The sequence below is a fragment of the Leptonotus elevatus genome, chromosome 8 (assembly GCF_054856555.1).
Source record: "Leptonotus elevatus isolate MCC_2025b chromosome 8, RoL_Lele_1.0, whole genome shotgun sequence".
NCBI lineage: Eukaryota > Metazoa > Chordata > Actinopteri > Syngnathiformes > Syngnathidae > Leptonotus > Leptonotus elevatus.
Window position 1 is genome coordinate 8,418,876 of NC_141246.1, and position 17,843 is coordinate 8,436,718.

Consider the following 17,843-nt stretch of genomic DNA (forward strand, 5'->3'; position numbering starts at 1 on the left):
TCAGCAAACTACCAGTGTTTTGTCATGCCGCACACAACTTTAAAAGCACTTCATCAGCTATCAATATGAAGTTTGTTTGGGACATTTTGTTAGCTTGGATGGATGGTTGAGGGAGATGTATGTTCCAGACTGTGGGTCCAACTATACCTCGTTTATAAGCAATGATGCGCAATTAAAGGTGCATTAAAGGTTCAAAAGGCCTCCTATCTTTTACACACAATCATTAAACAAGAGTTGTGTATCATAAACATCCACTGGACTCGTCACGCAACAGTAAAACTTAAGTTTCGCTTTGAGTTTCTGCTAAATTTGACCGATGACATTTATAACGCACAAGCAGAGCTTTTACAGTACATGTTCCAAAGATTTTTTGCCTCGTTTAATTATTTTTTTAGAACCTTTTTTCCCACAATTGCGGTGTGGGGGGGGGGGGGGGGGGGGGTCAGGAAAAGCCCATTAAAACATCTGATATTTATTCCTGGCCTAGCCCATCTGTCAGTTTTAAAGCAAATTAAGCCCAAATATTTGGGCACCTACAACTAGCATGCTTCTTTAACTCATTCACTGCCATTGACGGCTATAGACGTCAAAAATTCATTTAAACTATTTCTATTAGTTTAAAAATGTTTCCACTTTTATTAACAAGAGTAAGAAAACCTAGGAAAAAAATTGTACATTTGGAACAGATGTAAAATGTGTGATTAATTATTAGTTAACTATTGAAGTCATGCGATTAATTACAATTAAAAATCTAGGTTTTCATACTCTTGTTAACAAAAGTGGGGAACATTTTTTTAACCAATAGAAATAGTTCAAATGAATTGTTGACGTTAATAGCCATCAACGGCAGTGAATGAATTAAAAAAAAAAGATAAATAAAAATTAGGGGCGTCAGGCGATTACAATTTTTAATCGTAATTAACGTCATAATTTCAATAGTTAACTCATGATTAATCACATTTTTATATATGTTCTAAATGTACAATTAAAAAATTATAGGTTTTCATACTCTTGTAAACAAAAGTAGAAACAAATGTTAAACTAATAGAAATAGTTCAAAATATTTTTTTACGTCTATGACCGTCAATGGCAGTGAATGAGTTCATAAGCATATTTTGTTCTTAGGAATCGCGTCAAAACATCACAGTGACTTTAGTATGAGCACTATTTTTATTTTGTGTTCTGTGTGTGAAGGCACACATGTTTGATTGTATTGCATCGATGAGTCAGAGGAAGTTTTGACATATTGTGTCATTGAAGAGCGTGAGCAAATGCGTTTTGGGAAATTTACAGAAAATCTGATCATGCCATCATGGGGACACGCCTTAAATGGAAATTTTTGAGCTCCATCTGAACGTTACCAACACTCTCGCTAATTCCTGTTAAGTCGGCTGACACTTGAGTCAACTATTATGTTGTCCTCCCTCCATAGGGCGAGGAACCATATTTGGTAACGTAAACGTAAAGTGAAGTTGAAATGGACACTGTGTGTATTTCTATAAGCCATCAGTGATTTCTTCCATCCAATCAACAAAGAAAGGTATTAGTAAACATGGAAGGCCAAATAGAAGTAACTATATCATCTTTAGTAAATTTTTAAGTATTTGAATGAGTGTCAAATATCACTTTGACAATTTCAACCGAAAGTTTCAGGCTAGACAATTATAAATAAACAGCATTATATTGTGATTAAAAAAAAAAATAGAAATATATTTCCGTGTCTTGTGAAACTCAGCAATTCAACGTGGTAACCGTGCTTTTACCAAACTGGTTTCATGAAAACCAGCTTGCTCTTGCTCTTCTGGGTTTTCAAGTAGGGACATAGGAAATACATCATAAGGAAGATAGATGGAAGCGCTTCAGGCCCTAAAAGTTTCTGCTTTGAAGTGTACACATACAAAAATGTACACATTCAACTCTAAAAACATGAAAGGAGACAAGCAGCAAGATTATTTTACAGTAAGCAGGTGTCCTTTCATACAAGCATACTAATTTCATCCAAGCCCTGTGTTCTGCTGCCCTCTTGTGAACATCACGGTTTGGTTCACTTGTGGGTGTGGAATGTTTTAGCTTGTAAATATTGGCAAACTAGGCCTCCCCCCCCCCCTTCTGTTTTGTCACGTGGTGGTCACGTGATCCCGTAAGTGCCAGATTGTTGAACTCAGCTGCGACAGCAAATGTTATTTCTTATTTAATTTATTGACATTCCTCTTAAGTCTACAATGTTAGGTTGGTAGAAGTTTATTTACCGTATTGGGAATAGTCACGCTTGGTTGGTTTAAATACAGACGCAACGGTTGTATTTGCGAGTTTGTGGGTGAAACTATTCTCAATTTGCTGATTTCCGAGTTTTTAAGTCGTTCCACGAATGTTAACAGATTCATATTTAGATAACCGCCGGACTCTTTGGAGGCCAGTTAGTCACTTGATTTGACCTGCATTAACATATGATGACATATTGCTACGGAAATGCCGCCATCAAGTGGATTTAGTAAGGAACAGCTTTGTAAAACGCGAGACGCTAAAAATGACGAGGGGGAAATGCCGTGTGTGCAAATGGCTTCCCACAAACTAAGTTGTATGTCGTAGTGTAATACTTTTGCCCATATGATAAAGTTGGTTTAGAAGTGGTCGTGTGGTCCTATCACAAGGTGCACATGTTTTCCAGTACAGATGTAATAAGGGGGAAAATCAGTTCCTTCCCACCTCTGCTCTTAATTGGTAATTTAATGTGAACGGTACCTGGAACAAGTGTGTTGGACTGTTGCTGGGAGCTCAGGCCAATTAGGTCGGTCGGGTGGCGGAGGAGGGGTGGGAGGGTGTTTGCATTCGCACTATGGAGGGGTTGCGAGAAGCATGACGTCACCCGCAGCATCCGCGACCCTCTCTGTCTAAACAAAAGGGGGACAAAAGCACACTTTTGCATCGCCACATGAAACGTCACTCGACGACAATCTCGTTTTGCACACCAAGTCGAGGTCACACGTCTCTGTTTTTTATACGCTCGGCGTGGGTTGGGGATGGGAGGGGGTCTATTTCAATACGCTCTGTGTGTGGAGAGACACTGAGAAAAGGTCCGGGAGGGGCATCCTTCCGTCTGTTTGTCCGTGGGTCCGTGTGCATGGCGGACGGGGAAGCCGCCGTGTCCGTGGAGAGGGGGGCGGCCGCTGTGATGGAGCTCTGAAGCCCGAAGAAAGAGCTCAAACCTCGGCTTGCGTTTTCTGCACCTTGTCGCTCCGGTCGGACGTCCGCTTCTTCTGAACATGGATCCCGAGAAGACGTTGACGTTCTGTCTCGGGATTAGGTCTGACGAGGTACACGCACACACACGCACGCACGCACGCACACACGGGCACACACACTGCTGTCAAAGCGCAGGCATGGATTGCTGCAGAGCAACATGCTTCCATGTTGACAAACACTGCAGCTTCTACTAGCCTGCACTCATGTCTTTATAATCCTGTTTAATTTATTTCTAAATTCAGAATCTTATATTAAATTGCGTGTCTCCCATTTTGTCACGCAAATAAATGCTTTAGATAGATGCACAGAAAACATTCAAGATTTAAGAATAGATGATTTTAAAATATGCTGTTGCTTTTCACATGTGTACAGTATAATTTACATAAACACTGCTTTGTTTCCAGTGATGCTTTATGCATGACAAATAGTTGTAGAAGTGACAAAATTGCTGATTCAGGATGCTGACAGCTCCACATTGTGGATGACCTTCCATGTTTGTGTGCTAATTAAAGCTTCTTGCCACTAATCAAGTTGCACTTTGTTGCACAAGTATTTGGATGGTGACATTTTTAAGATTTTTTTTTTTGCCCTGATGTACCACTATTATGAAATTGAAGTAAAACAATCAACTTGTGACTGACTGACTGATGTGTAACAAGTGTAAAGTTATAGCTTTAAGAGGTTTTTTATAAAAAAAATATGGCATTTCTCATTAAAGAAAGTAATGCAGTGTACAGTACTTCCATTTTCAGGGTCCCAGAGACATATTTGGATATCCATTCATTATCTGTATTGCTTACTCACTGGGTTCGCGGGTGTGCCGGAGCCTATCCCAGCGGACTTTAGGCACCCCGAACTGGTCGGCAGTCAATCGCAGGGCACATATAGACAAACAACCGTTCACACTTAATTTGAACAATTTAGAGTATTCAATTAGCCTTAAAGCGTTATAAAAAGTGCTCAAGTAATTGTTCAGACCAAATGTAGACAGTCCAGCATCATGAAGTGCTTTAAATGCGGACTCTTTTGACTTCAGTGAGCTCTCCTCCACATTTTACCATTCTGAACAAGAAGTGAATTCAGCTTTTATAGCCAAATTTGGAAATAATTTAACATAACATTCCATCACGAATGCATTTTTTTTCTGTTTAGGAATTCAAGAAAACGTACTGTATTGATTTTTTTTGGATAAATAAATTACAAAATTCAGGACTAACAACAATAATCTGGTAACAAAAATCCATCATGTCATCAAATTGGTTGTGCTAGTTATCGCAACACACGTGACTTTCTGCAAATAGTAGCAATGTAACGATATCCAAAAGTCAACAACACGATATTATCACAATATAAACCTCTCGATACGATAATTATCACAATATTGTGGTGGGGTTGGCAATAATTAAAAAAAAAAAAAAAAAACTTCTGAGTTTTCTGCTGTATCCATGCTACTATGTCAGTATGGTCAATGCCCTCCGCCATCTTGAATTTGTTTGTAAAAACAAAGCACAGCGCATGTTACTATTGGCTCAGCAGCGTAAAGTATCATAGTCGATGTCGTTCATAATGCTGAGCTTGGCTGAAGCAGGTGAAAAGTAAAGTTTTTGATCAAGATGTGGTGTTTTAAATATCATAGCGTGACGACGACGATATTGTGGCAATTTTAGTATCGCGATATCACGATATTGCGGTTATTGTGACATCCCTAGCAAATACTGGATTATATTAACATTTAATATATAATTTGGGTTAAAGCTTCTTACATACTGGGTCATGTGTATTAACTATTACATAATTTATATAAAAAAAAAAGATTTTGGTTACCAATTAGGCTTTACACGATCATGATTTTTTCGGCCGATCATCAATCAGCGCTCGAGTTTAAAAAAAAAAAAATCCCGATAACCAATGCCTGATTCGAACAGAAGATAGAGCAATATATCTATTTTAAAAACTTTTATATTTACTGTACAGTGGACCGCCACCATTCGCGGGGGATAGCAACGAGGCCGACCCACGAATAGCAAAAAACAACGTATAATTGACGTCAATTGAAATGCACGGGTGCGGGAGAAAAAATCTTTAAAAAATGCTGATAAATATTAAATATAACATGTAATGTCTTATTTTGTCAATGACATGATTGATCGGGCAATTTAAGTAATTACAGTCGATCACTGTTTTGCATAAAATGCTCAATATCAGCCGATCCCGATACAACCAATGTGTACTACCAATACTCTTCATTTACAGCCTAATGCAATGGTCCCCAACCTTTTTTCTGCCGAGGACCGGTTCATGGTAGTTTTTTTTGCACTCATTACCAGCCCGTGAACCACTGGTGGGGTGCACCAGTGACCTAACAGAATCATAATACTATTGGAAGATGATGCGTGGGACACAAAATAGTGTATTTAGAACTATTGTTATCAATGTAAAGTCAGAATGTCAAAAGTTGTCGTTTTGGAAATTATTAGATGGTGTTCATGTTCGTGTTGCTGTGACATTTGGGGTTTGTTGCTCGTTGGATTTTGGCTCATCATCATTTCGTGGCCGGTCAAGGTCTTTGTGCGCATTTCATTGTATGCACACCGCAGTAGAAGGCGGCATACATTGTTTCCCCCCATACGGACAACATATCTATCAGGCAGTTTACAAAAGAGTGCCAAACCCAACCACGGCGTTTCTGCATTGTGGCCTCTCACTTTCAACTCGCAATTTGTCACTTTCCTCACTTTGGGCCTGCATGACATTTTCACGGGCGTGACTGATATACTCATTTCTGAATTTCTGCACACGTTGACAAGACAACATTTAGACGAAAAATAGCATACACGGTGACTGCCGACATTCAGACGCTGTTATTTAGTATGCGTGTAAGAGAAATGGCGAGTTTTCTAAGGAGGTGAAAAAAAACAGATCCAAGCATGTTGGATCTGTTGGAGGAAAATATCAGGTGTGTTACGTGCTTGAAGAGTCTCTGCTAGGATGAAGAGGAAGATCCATAAGACAATGGTAAGGCCAGCCATGATGTGATGTACGCCTTAGAGACAGTGGCACTGAAGAGACAACAGGAAGCAGAGCTGGAAGTCAAAGAAATTCTCTTTGGGACTGACCAGGTTGGGTCGGATTAGAAATGAGCTCCTCAGAAAGACAGCAAAGGTTGGATGTTTTGGAGACTACAAATGTATTAAATGTATGATAACATGAATTCCGTGTCAAATGAGTGGATGTTCCCGACGAGGCGTTTCAGGTCATTGTTGCTCGCGTCTGCTTTATCTTTCTCTAGCTGACGATGACCGTGAGATACTTGGATGGGACCACCGAGGCTTCCACGGTGAGCGGCTCGACCTTCACTATTCATTTCAGAGCACTATGAAAATCAGGCCTCCGAGCATAACCACAGTGGTTGCCATGGCGACGCAATTATATGTCGGCACCGCTCGTGCTGTTACCATGTGCGCTGCAGATATCACTGCGGCTCACTCCGGGCTTTCCTGCGTTGATGTGATTGCTGTGAAATCATTCCACATTTTTATCTCTAGATTTATTCACTCCATTTGCTACATACATCCGACAAACTTCAACAGTACTTTTTTTTTCTTCTTTTTTTTTTTTTCAATTGTAGGTGGCTGTTACCCAGAAGGAATCGGACGAACCTGCAGTTCACAAGGTGTCTGTGTCCATCTCTCTATTAGGAAAAGACATAATAACTGATGAATTTCCTGTTTAAAAATTTGGTTGACTTCATCATTTCCATCCATCCATTTTCTTTACCGCTTGTCCTCACTAGGGTCATTGGGTACTTACTTGCACTTGGCTGCAGCAATTTTCTTGATTACTAGCCAGCTCGCTGTATAAGATGGGTTCCCAAGTCCGGACATCGAGAGCCCGTATCAGGATCTTTATCAGGTTTAACTTGTCTTGCTGATGACCTGATCATTTGATTCAGGTGTGTTAGAGGAGAGAAACATAAAAAATAAAAATAAAAACAGGCTGCATAGGGGCTCTCGAGGACCGGACTTGGGCACCACTGCTGGATAATGAAGGAGAACAAGAAGTTATGTTTTTTAATCTTTTTAATTTTAAGTAAAAAAAAAAAATTGTTTTAACAGCTGTCCTAAATACTATTAAAGACACTCAATTCTTCCTGGGTGATATGAAAAATTACAAACACCAACGTTATATATATATATATATATTTTTTTTTTAAGTGCTACTAAAATACAGTTAAATTGAGTAGTTAGATAATGAGATTAAAGGAGCATCAATATATTTACTTTGTGTTCTTTTCACATATGAAAACTGCTTACCAGTAGTCACAAGGACAACATTGTTGGTAATCTTGTGTTAAAGGAAAAGAAAGCCCACATTGTCACTGAAATAACTTGAAACCAACACATCTGGAATTTGCCAAAAATGCATACTGACAAGCCACAAAGCTTTTGGGAGAAAATCCTTTGGACAGATGAGGCAAAACCAGAGCCACATAAATGTTATGTTTACAGATGCTAAAACGAATGATGCAAACAAAATAACACAAACTACTGTAAAACATGGCGAACGCTCTGCTACTGTATCTTTGTCAAATAAACCTGAGACAGCAGGATGAGTTGGTCGAAATACCAGCTGACTGGTGCAGACGTACGGATGTAGTTATATTAAATAGTTTAGCTTGATGAGAAATAATATGGATCACATCTTCCCCCCAAGTACTGTGGATTCTCCCTGCATTCCAAAAACATACATGTTAGGTTCATTGAAGACTCTAAATCAGGGGTGTCAAACATACGGCCCGCAAAGGGGTTTAATCCGGCCCGCGAGACAATTTTGTAAAGTAATTTTTTTTTTTAAATGTCAGACCGAATAATCAGCTGGCTACAATCAAAACATTTTAATTCGTATTTTCACAAGCATTTCTCAGATGAGCATTGCAACTTGTACATTGAATCGTCCTGGATGTCATTATTTTACACACAACCTAAAGTTACGGTTTGTTTATATATATATATTTTTTTAAATCATAGACCAACAAAAACGTGTTAAATACGACACAAATTCAATTAGTGGTAACACAAATACATATGACATGTCTTAACGTCCTTATAACTTCATTAACTGTGCCACACAATGCATTCTGGGAACAATGTGCCTGCAAAACCATACCATTATTTTTTCGATCCGGCCTACTTGGTAATATATTTTCCTCTATGCGGCCCCTGAGTTTGACATCCCTGCTCTAAATTGTCCATCGGTGCCCTGCAATTGACTTACAACCAATCAAAGATGCGATAGGCTCCAGCTCACTTGTGACCCTAATGAGGACAAGCTATAGAAAATGGAGGGATGGATGGATCACTTCTTGGCAAAATGGCTTCCAAATTCATCAGTAAACTCTTTGGAAAAAAAAAACACTTTTCTGACTATTAGCTACCTGTTGCATCAAAAAAATAATAATCATCAGAATCATAAAACCATCTATCAAAAAAGGAGGGGAAGGGGGGGGGGGTAAAATGCGAAAGCAATGTCCTGGAATAATGCTGGCATTGTGGAAATAACTCAGTATGTTGTTTTGTCCACCAGGTGGTGAAGCAACATGAGGGTTCTGGTAGCCAGCCTGTAGTCAGTCCCAAATATTGTCCTGGAGTAAACAACAATCCAGGTTACCTCTGTGAGACAGGACACTGCTGCGGAGAGACGGGCTGCTGTACCTACTATTACGAACTCTGGTGTGAGTCAGCGAACCAACCGCCTTTGTTGCTCTGCAGTAATGCAGAAAGCAAATATTTGAAAGCAGAGAGCTCAAGGTTGGATGTTAAACATCGTTAATGTTTCTATTTAGTCACTTAATAAATAAAGAATAAATTCTCTATGGAAAAAGAGGATGTTTGCTACTACTACTTTCTTACAGTGACACCTTAAAATGACATTGCCAACTACTGGCCTGGCAGGTATACTACAGGAGGTCCTCAGTTTATAGTTCCATTCCTATGCCACAGCGAAGAATTTGTCGGTGTGTGCCATACCGAACCTACACTAATATTAGTAAAGTCATAATTACAGCAAAATATTTATATGAAAAAAATTCCAGGTCATAAATATAAAAAACAGTACCGGTAAGTGTGGCGGTAACACTAAACGATCAATATTTGTATAAAGAACATTTCTAGACCATAAATATTACCTATATCAAATATGTCTTTATGAACAGTGGTCAATTTGATAACAAACATTTTCAACATTCAAGTCAAAACTTTTCGGCCATTTTGCCACTTGCTGTCAAAAAATGACATCACAGCGCCCATAACGGAATCAGCTTCCGAACATCACATGACCAAACCCATAAAACAGGTGAGCCGTGACGGTCGTTACCTGAACCCTTGGCACTGTGACGACATGCGCAGTCGACAGCAAGGGGCAAAATGTCCGCCTCCCTGAAATGGATGGATAACGGGTGGATTTTTCTGCTTAATTCATACAAATGCAATATTAACCAGAATGCTGAGTGCGGAACCACTGCAGTGCCAACAAATTAATACTACCTTGGCACATTGAGCAAGGATTTTTTTTTTTAATCATACAATTCTAAAACAAACTGGACTGCTTGGTTAAAAACAGGCCTTCAAGTGGTTTTCTAACTTCTTGCTAGATAATACCAAAAACTTGACATTTTGGCATTGTATGTACAGTGGATTACTTTCAATCCCCTTAGCAAGCATAGGAAGCTTCTGTGTTTGAATCGCTCGTGTTTATCAGGTATATTGAAGACACTAAATTGCTTAAAAATCCAAAAAATTGTCTGTGTCTTAGCCACTGTTCGACGGGAATGGGCTCTTTGCATAAACCCACTACTTCCTGAACTCAGTACCACTCATGATTGGACAAACTGATTAATCCAGGTGTGCCTGACCTCAGTAACCACGACGACAATGGCCAAACACACCTGGATTAATCAGTTTGTCCAATCATGAAAGACAGGACATGAAGGAGTGGTATCGAGTTCAGGAAGTAGTGGATTTGTGCAACGAGCCCGTTGTTGTGGAAAAAGGATGAATCCAGTTTTCAAGTCATGTTTCTTGTTGTCAGTTTGGGTTAAAGATTGGGCTTCTTTGTTTCTCCCTGGCAGGGTTTTGGCTGCTGTGGACCGTGCTGATCCTCTTCAGCTGTTTCTGTGCTTACCGCCATCGCCGTGCCAAGATGAGGATCCAGCAGCAACAGAGACAGAGGGAAATCAATCTTATTGCCTATAACGGAGCCTGCAACTACCCGTCCTCCATGCTGGATCTCAGTATGTGTATTTAAGGACTTTTTATTATTGTTTTGCTGTAGCAGTTCCACTGGTTAACTCATTTGCTCCCAAAAAGTGTCCCAAGGATGTATTTATAAATGTTGTATGTTTTTTGTATGCTGGAGCATACAGAAGGTTTTGATGCAGCCTCTGAACTAAAGAGAATTGTTGAAGCAATGGTAGTTGTTTACAAAAACGGCTAGCAGGCGGCAGCAGAGAATAAGAGATCAACCAGGGCCATGTTGCAAAAAGCTCTTTCCTCACTGTTTTAAACAGATTTGTGAATAATGATGAAATTTAGCTATATTCCAATGCTAATTGCTGCAAAACGGAAACAGATAGAAATATACTTTTTTTCTGATGAAAGAAGAGACTGTAGTCTTTATTTTGGTATGTTCCATATTTTTATAGCAATAGAACACAATATTCTGTGAGCCTTGCAAAATCAGTCAAAATCTAGTAAAGCAGCCGGGAGTGAAGGGGGTTGCTTCAGTGAGAATGGCTGGGAGCGAATGAGTTAAAGAAAAAGCTGGTTTTTTTTTTTAAAGATTATTAAAAAATAAATAAAAGATTATTAAAAATTAGGTTTTAAAAAAAATATTATTTTAAAAAAGAAAAGAAAAGATTATTATAAATTAGGTTGTCAGGCGATTACAATTTTTAATTGTAATTAATCACATGACTTCAATAGTTCACTCACGATTAATCAACATTTTTATATCTGTTCTAAATGTACAATAAAAACTTTTTCTAGGTTTTTATACTATAATGTTAAACTAACAGAAGTAGTTAGAATGAATTTTTGACGTCTAAAGCCGCCAATGGCAGTCAACGAGTTAATGAAAGCCGTGTTGTATTGTGTTGAATAATCACGCAGTGAGACCGCATTTTAATAAGGGAAGGCGATTATTATTATTTTATTCAGACCATAAAAGTGTCAACATACCAAGCCGCCGTCGATTTGACATGAGCCTGAGTATGTGTGCATTCTTCTTTCAGGTTTTCTGGCCACCTTCAAGTTACCCTCTTACGATGAGGTGGCAGCGCAGCCCGCCACGCCTCCTCCACCTTACAGCTCCGTCTTCGCCCTGCAGGGAGACCCCATGCTCGGGCCGAGCTCCTCCTACCCCCATCACCACCTCTACAGTCACCCCTGCCCCCCCTACCTGGGCTCGGGCCCCAGCGGCCTCACCTCGTCCCAGAGCTCCGACAATTACACCAGCTGCTCCTGCGAGTCCTGCTCCCTCACCTCACCCTGCAGCACCTCCTTCTCCGTCCAGGTGACTGACGAGACGTACGACAGCAGCCGCATGTCCACGCCCAGCGAGGCGGGGGTCAGCCGCTTATTGACCCCCTCGTCATCGCCACCTTCATCGCAAGTTCCACCGGATGTTATACCGGCGCTCGCTCCGGATGTCGTTCCCAGTCGTTCCTATCATGGCAATGAGGGGATCTCGCGCCCGGCTGCCCCGCTGTCCCTTCCTCTCCGCCCCCTTAATAGCTATCGCCCCTCAGCCCACCCTCGCCTCCCGCTCTCACCCCTCATCCTGCTACCTTCCCTTTCCTCCGGGCAAGTCCAGCATCTCGTCTACTCGGACCCCCTGCGTGCCACGCTCAACGAAAGAGCGGAAACCGCCTTGCCTCGTTCCACCCCGTCCCCAAATATGCCCGCCGCGATTCGCCCCGAAGACGAGGATGAGGATGATGACGAGGAGGATCACTTCCGCCACCGACGGCTGACGGGCGATTCCGGCATCGAGGTGTGTCGCTGCCAAGTGAAGCGCGGAGACCGAGATGAGGAAGCGGGCCTCAAGGAGAGGGAGCGGCACGACAGCGTGGACTGCTCCCTCCGAGCCCAGGAGGCGGTCTTCTCACCCCTGCTGGACGACTGCATCCAGCAGCACGGCGACACCGTTGTCGTCGTGGGCGCCTCGTTAGTGTGACGGGCGAAAGAGGAAGGGGAAAAAGCGCGGTGTTTGTGATTAAGGCCGTCCGTGTAGAGCAAGACTAGTAGGTGAAAAGTTGCGTCACTGAAGTTAAAGTCTTGGATGCGAGTGGCAGGACAAGATGAGTTTTATCTCCTCTTGTTACCTCCTGCAAGTCAAAAAGCTCAACGGTGAGAGGTATCATTTGAATTGATGGCGATCGGTTTGATAGTTAGCAGAATTACGCACCAAAAAGACAACACACAATTGATTCTTACGAAACATTGTAGTGGCTCAGCTAATGAAGAGCTGATCACATTTTTTTCCCTTTTTGAGTCAACCAGTCCCTTCAACCCGCTCACCTCTTCACTCTCTTCGTGCACAGTAAACCTCTGCTAGCACCGGTTTAGCACCAGCCACACGACGTCACAAGGGTGAGGGGTGTTGTTTTCATTGACATCCATCGGTTTGTTGGTTTGATAGGATTACGCAAATAACACTCAACCGCATCTTACAAAACAAACTTGCTCAATTAGGCCGGGAATCCGTAAAAGTGCAATTACAGGAATTCATTTTCACATTTTGCGCTTTTGAGTAACCTCCTGCTCCCCCCGCCCCTTTTTTTTTTTTTTACTGTGAAGTCACAAAGACTTTGTAGAGATGTGGAGGATCTGGATAAAAGTTAATTTTTATCATTTGAGCCACTATAGTAACAACTGGGACTATTACTCACAAAAATAACACCACTTATCCATTACTAACATATGACATCATCATCCAGTAAGTAGCCCGCTAACTAACAAGGAGTTGGATAAACAACCACAATGGCGCATTTTCATTCCGTTTTGTCATTCAGATTCATTCTAATCGGAAAACATGGCTCCATGTCAACCGAATGTTACTTTTATGAATCTGTTTGCATCATATATCGCATCGTAGCATTTAATGCTAACCTATGCTATACAATCAAGTTTGGTGGAAGTCGCATCGATAAAATACACATTCTCTTGCCGTACAACTACTACGATGAAAATACTGAATGAATCAATTGAAAAGGGGGCATGGAAAATAAGCATATAAAGCAGCAACAATTTACAACCAAATATTTTTTTCTTCGTATATTTAATGAGATGGGGCAAGTTCACTGAATGTTCTGATCCCCTGAGGGTGAATCAACAGCGCTTCTATTCGCTACAGTTTTAATAGTGACCTCCATTTCAACTCCATTGCCGCAAAATTCAATTGATCCATTTCATGTTAATATAGTATAACAGGTAGGCTATAATGGCCATTTATAATGTTTTAAAGGAGCAGCATACACTACGGTGTCCTCTCACCAGCTTCATGTTATGTCCCTGGTGTGCAAAGCTTTATATGGTGCAACGCTGTTAAGGAATTCCAACTGTTCCATGGATAGATCATGAATACCATAAGATCTCTGGTGTGTGTTTCAAGGCTGTTACTAGTCAAACCCGACTCGCTCACGCAATGAGAATGAATGTAAAGAAGCACTACAATGAGCTGGAGTGCAATCTGGACTTTTTTTTTTTTTTATAGTGGAAAGAAACACCAGGATGGGAATGTATGCAGCAAGGCAATGCACGTTCTGATGAGACGTGTTTTGTTTTTGAGTGTTGACAAAATATTTGTAGTCAATTTAAGAGTAAGATTAGTCAGACTGTTGAGTAGGTGGGTGACTAAGGGGTCCTTGACTGAAGTGCCCAGTGGGATTGAGGAGTGTTTTCTGCCCTGGTGGTGTAACCATTTTTATAGAAATAGCACACACACGTACACAAACTGTATTTGAGCATAAAACTAATACGCATTATTTTTGTGGTTATGGGGGACAGTTGATCGACAAGAGACCACTTTTGATTTTATCGTGGCATATTTGACCCTTTTATGTGTGAAAGTGATGCTTCCAACTTAACTGTTTGTGCTTGCTTGATTTTTTAAAGGCCATTAAGACGCGCTGGGAAAGAGTGCTTTCACAGAAATCCATCATTTGGACAGTTAAAACAGTTTTCACATTGTTTTCCTTTCTACACCGCCACTATGAATTTGACATAACGTGAGATACATATGATTGAAGAGTAGATGTTTGTGGGGATATTGGAACTTATTAAAGAGGAGCCCTGCCAATTATTTATTTTTCAATGTACAGTACAGGCCAAAAGTTTGGACACCTCATTCAATACATTTGCTTTATTTTCATGACTATGTAAATTGTAGAATCTCACTGAAGGTGTCAAAACGATGACAACTAACAAAACACATTTGGAATGATGTACTTAACAAAAAAAGGTGGCAAAAATAAAATAAATATATAAATTAATAGCCACCCTTTTTTTTCTCTGATGACTTATTATTTTGCACATTCTTTGAATTCTCTCGATGTGCTTCAAAACACCGTAGTCACCTGAAAGGGTTTTCCAACAGTCTTTAAGGAGTTTTTAGAGGTAAGAATGTCCAGAGTATGCAAAAACGTAACCAGGGGCAAAGGATGGCTATATTGAAGAATCTATAATATGAAACATGTTTTCAGTTATTTCACCTTTTTTTTTTTTTGTTAAATACATAACTCCACGTCAGTTCATACATAGTTTTGATTCCTTCAGTGAGAATCTACAAAGTAACCAGTCATGAGAATAAAGCATTATGCCAACCCCCATGAATTCAACTTGTATCTCAAGGCGCTGCTGTATTTTTTGAGCAGCGTATGTGCCCTGCGGACGACTAACAACCAGCCTAACCTGTCGGCTGGGATTGGCTCCAGCTCACCCGTGAAAAGTTTCAATTTGGCCACAAAGCTCTCTATACTTTATCATGGTCGTGTGCCAAGGCAAAGTCGGGACAAACTTTCCAACTATATCAAGATGCGTCGTACGTTTGCGCCCTCCTTTAAATAATGTTGTTGATTAGCACTAGCTGATGTGTGATTTAAAAGAGCCTGTGGTGCCTAGAAACTCTGTAGGCATAATATATTTTCTTGCTGCTACATGAGTGTGCGCGCGCGTGTGTTTTTGTATGTTGTGTGTTGTACATGAACTGGGTTTTAGCTGTGCTTTTAAGCGGTCTTTTTAAAAAACAGACCGCACACGCGAGACTCGCGAAAGTAGTATTTAGCAATAGTGTTCACACTGTTTTTCCTGACTGGTGGAGGCTGGCTAATGGGAAACAAACTGTTGTGGAAATGAAAAAAAAAAAAGACTTTTACCTCTTTCGTACTGAGCCGTGAGCTGTGCTGGGTCGAGGCCCTTGATTGTACATAGCCTACGCGGTAAATATACTTTAAGCATTTGAATTGCCTTTGGCTTAAAGGTTTCTCCCAAGTGCAAACGAGAAAGTGGCTTTATTTAGGCTCAGTTTGTGGCCTTCATGTGTTACCAATATTCATGTCAGTTGTACTATGAAATATCTTAAATAAGGTTCCTAATTTTTCTTCTAAAGTCATGAGATGTTCCCAACATTTTTTTTTAAATGTTGTTTGTCTTCAAGACTCTGCTATCCATTTTATTTCTCCCCCAAATTGTTTTTTCAAAGACATAAATCTCTAGACACAAGAATTTTACATGCCACAATGTCTGCCCTTGTAACACTCTCCTCCAAAAGTATTGGGACACTATTCCTTTTATTTTTGCTGCAAACTGAAAACATTTGGGCATACTCGATAAGAGATGAACATTTCTGTTTACTTTCTTGTTAGCGAGTAATTGCCCCGCCCCCACCCAATTTTTTTAAAAACTTTTCTTCAGATGCCACAAATGGTATCAAAGCACATTTTCTTTTAGAAAATGGTATGCCCTGACGAGTTTTAGCTCCTCTACTCACATCGCCATAAATTCTTGGCAACAAGATGGCGCCAGAGCAATCTTTTTAGACAAGGCTACAGTCTGACTAAATTAAGCTGCTCCCCTTACTTCATGTAGTGCCTTGGCAACAAGATTGAAAGATAAACAGAGCCCCCGGCACAAACATTTGGAATATCCAGAAGAAAAAAGACATTTCGAGTAGAATTTTATGTAACGTTCAGTCTACATGAAATATAAATGTTTTTAAAATCCACTATTACAATACTTGAGGAGTGGAGTGTACATGTGAAATGAAAAGTGTGCCAGTGAAAAGGAATATATTGCAAGCGAATATTGTTCCCTTGACAACCTTGAAACATAATCTTCAATGTGTTTTTACTGAATGTATCTGTATGCCTGAAAATATTTGATAAAGACTGATTTGGATTTACATTTTTTTACATTTGCATGGATTTTTTTTGCAGTTTTTTTTATTTAATCTTATCATTTACAAACTTTTTTTTTTTTTTTTACATTACGATTATCAAGCCATAGGACATAATGAAACATTAAAATGAACATTTTAACCCCACCCCAAATTCTATACAAATTAGGCTGACATGCTATGTCAATGCAGAATAAAATTCCAGGTATTTTCGGAATAAAGCTCGCCTGTGCGACCCAACATAATGGTAACACATGAGCACCACCGAGCGTTGATTTCACACTGAAGCCGAGCTGTTGTGCGTTCATTCACTGTACATAGAGAGCACACTTTCATTTGGCCTTGTGTGCAACCGTTTTAGATTAATCATGGCCAGATTTTGTCCTCAACGTAGGCCAAGGGCCACTTTAAGACTGTTACTGAGTTTTGACTGTAAAGGACTGTTCATTGTCTCCTTATCAAGAGAGCATTTCCTCTATATTTTTACTCGAGTGAAGCAGGGAATTGATAGGGCAACTTGCCAGGAATAAAACAAAAAAAAAAACATGACTGATCACTTATGACTGTTGAGCCTTTGAGAAACATTTATTCTTGTGTTTAGAAGCAAGCAGGATTTATAGAAGTACACGTGACTATGTGAACTAGTTCAGCTGAATATTACTACAAGTTGTGGTGTTCTTTTTAAGGTATCTACTATCTGTGCTGCTCTCTTGTGTTGTAAGCATGTGTGAGAGACTTACTGTTGTCGTGCAGTTGAAAAACAAACTGTCGCTTATCATGAGGCCAAAGTTGATTGCCATTTTGCTATCATGATACTGTATTTGTCTAATTATGAACATCCAGGCTCGTTTATTATGTCTGGCAATGATTCCAAATCTCTGTGTGTGTATAGCACAGACGCCTGTGGTGCATACTCTGATAAGAAATTAGATTCTCTTAACATTTTCATATATTTGTATATTAATTGGGTGCTGTTTTCCAGGAGGTCGGTTTGGATATCTTTCCCTCCTGTTTTATTTTATTTTATTTTTTTGTTCATTGCTGCTTCTTTCTGGAAGTCTATCATATTGGATACAGACACCTACGCTACTTTAAATCAAGGATGACTGTGGATTTGGTGATAAAATAAAGTGACCTGAGCTAGCAAATGT

The 17,843-nt window shown here is 40.1% G+C and overlaps 1 protein-coding gene across 9 annotated transcripts in view; it reads left to right on the forward strand.

The window, feature by feature from the left end:
* LOC147169594 (uncharacterized) overlaps positions 1 to 17,840 on the forward strand; it is a 33,068-nt gene extending 15,228 nt beyond the window's left edge. For 7 of the 9 annotated variants that reach the window (XM_086082880.1, XM_086082877.1, XM_086082874.1 and 4 more), the window contains 5 exons: positions 6,533 to 6,580; positions 6,872 to 6,916; positions 8,827 to 8,974; positions 10,370 to 10,531; positions 11,531 to 17,840. In XM_086082880.1, the coding sequence (XP_085939006.1) occupies positions 6,533 to 6,580; positions 6,872 to 6,916; positions 8,827 to 8,974; positions 10,370 to 10,531; positions 11,531 to 12,474 (1,347 nt within the window). In that variant the 3' untranslated portion in view covers positions 12,475 to 17,840. Of the gene's footprint in view, positions 1 to 2,827; positions 6,581 to 6,871; positions 6,917 to 8,826; positions 8,975 to 10,369; positions 10,532 to 11,530 lie in introns of those variants that run through there. The other 2 variants (XM_086082882.1, XM_086082883.1) reach the window with 2 other exon arrangements.
* Positions 17,841 to 17,843: the final 3 nt, after the last annotated feature.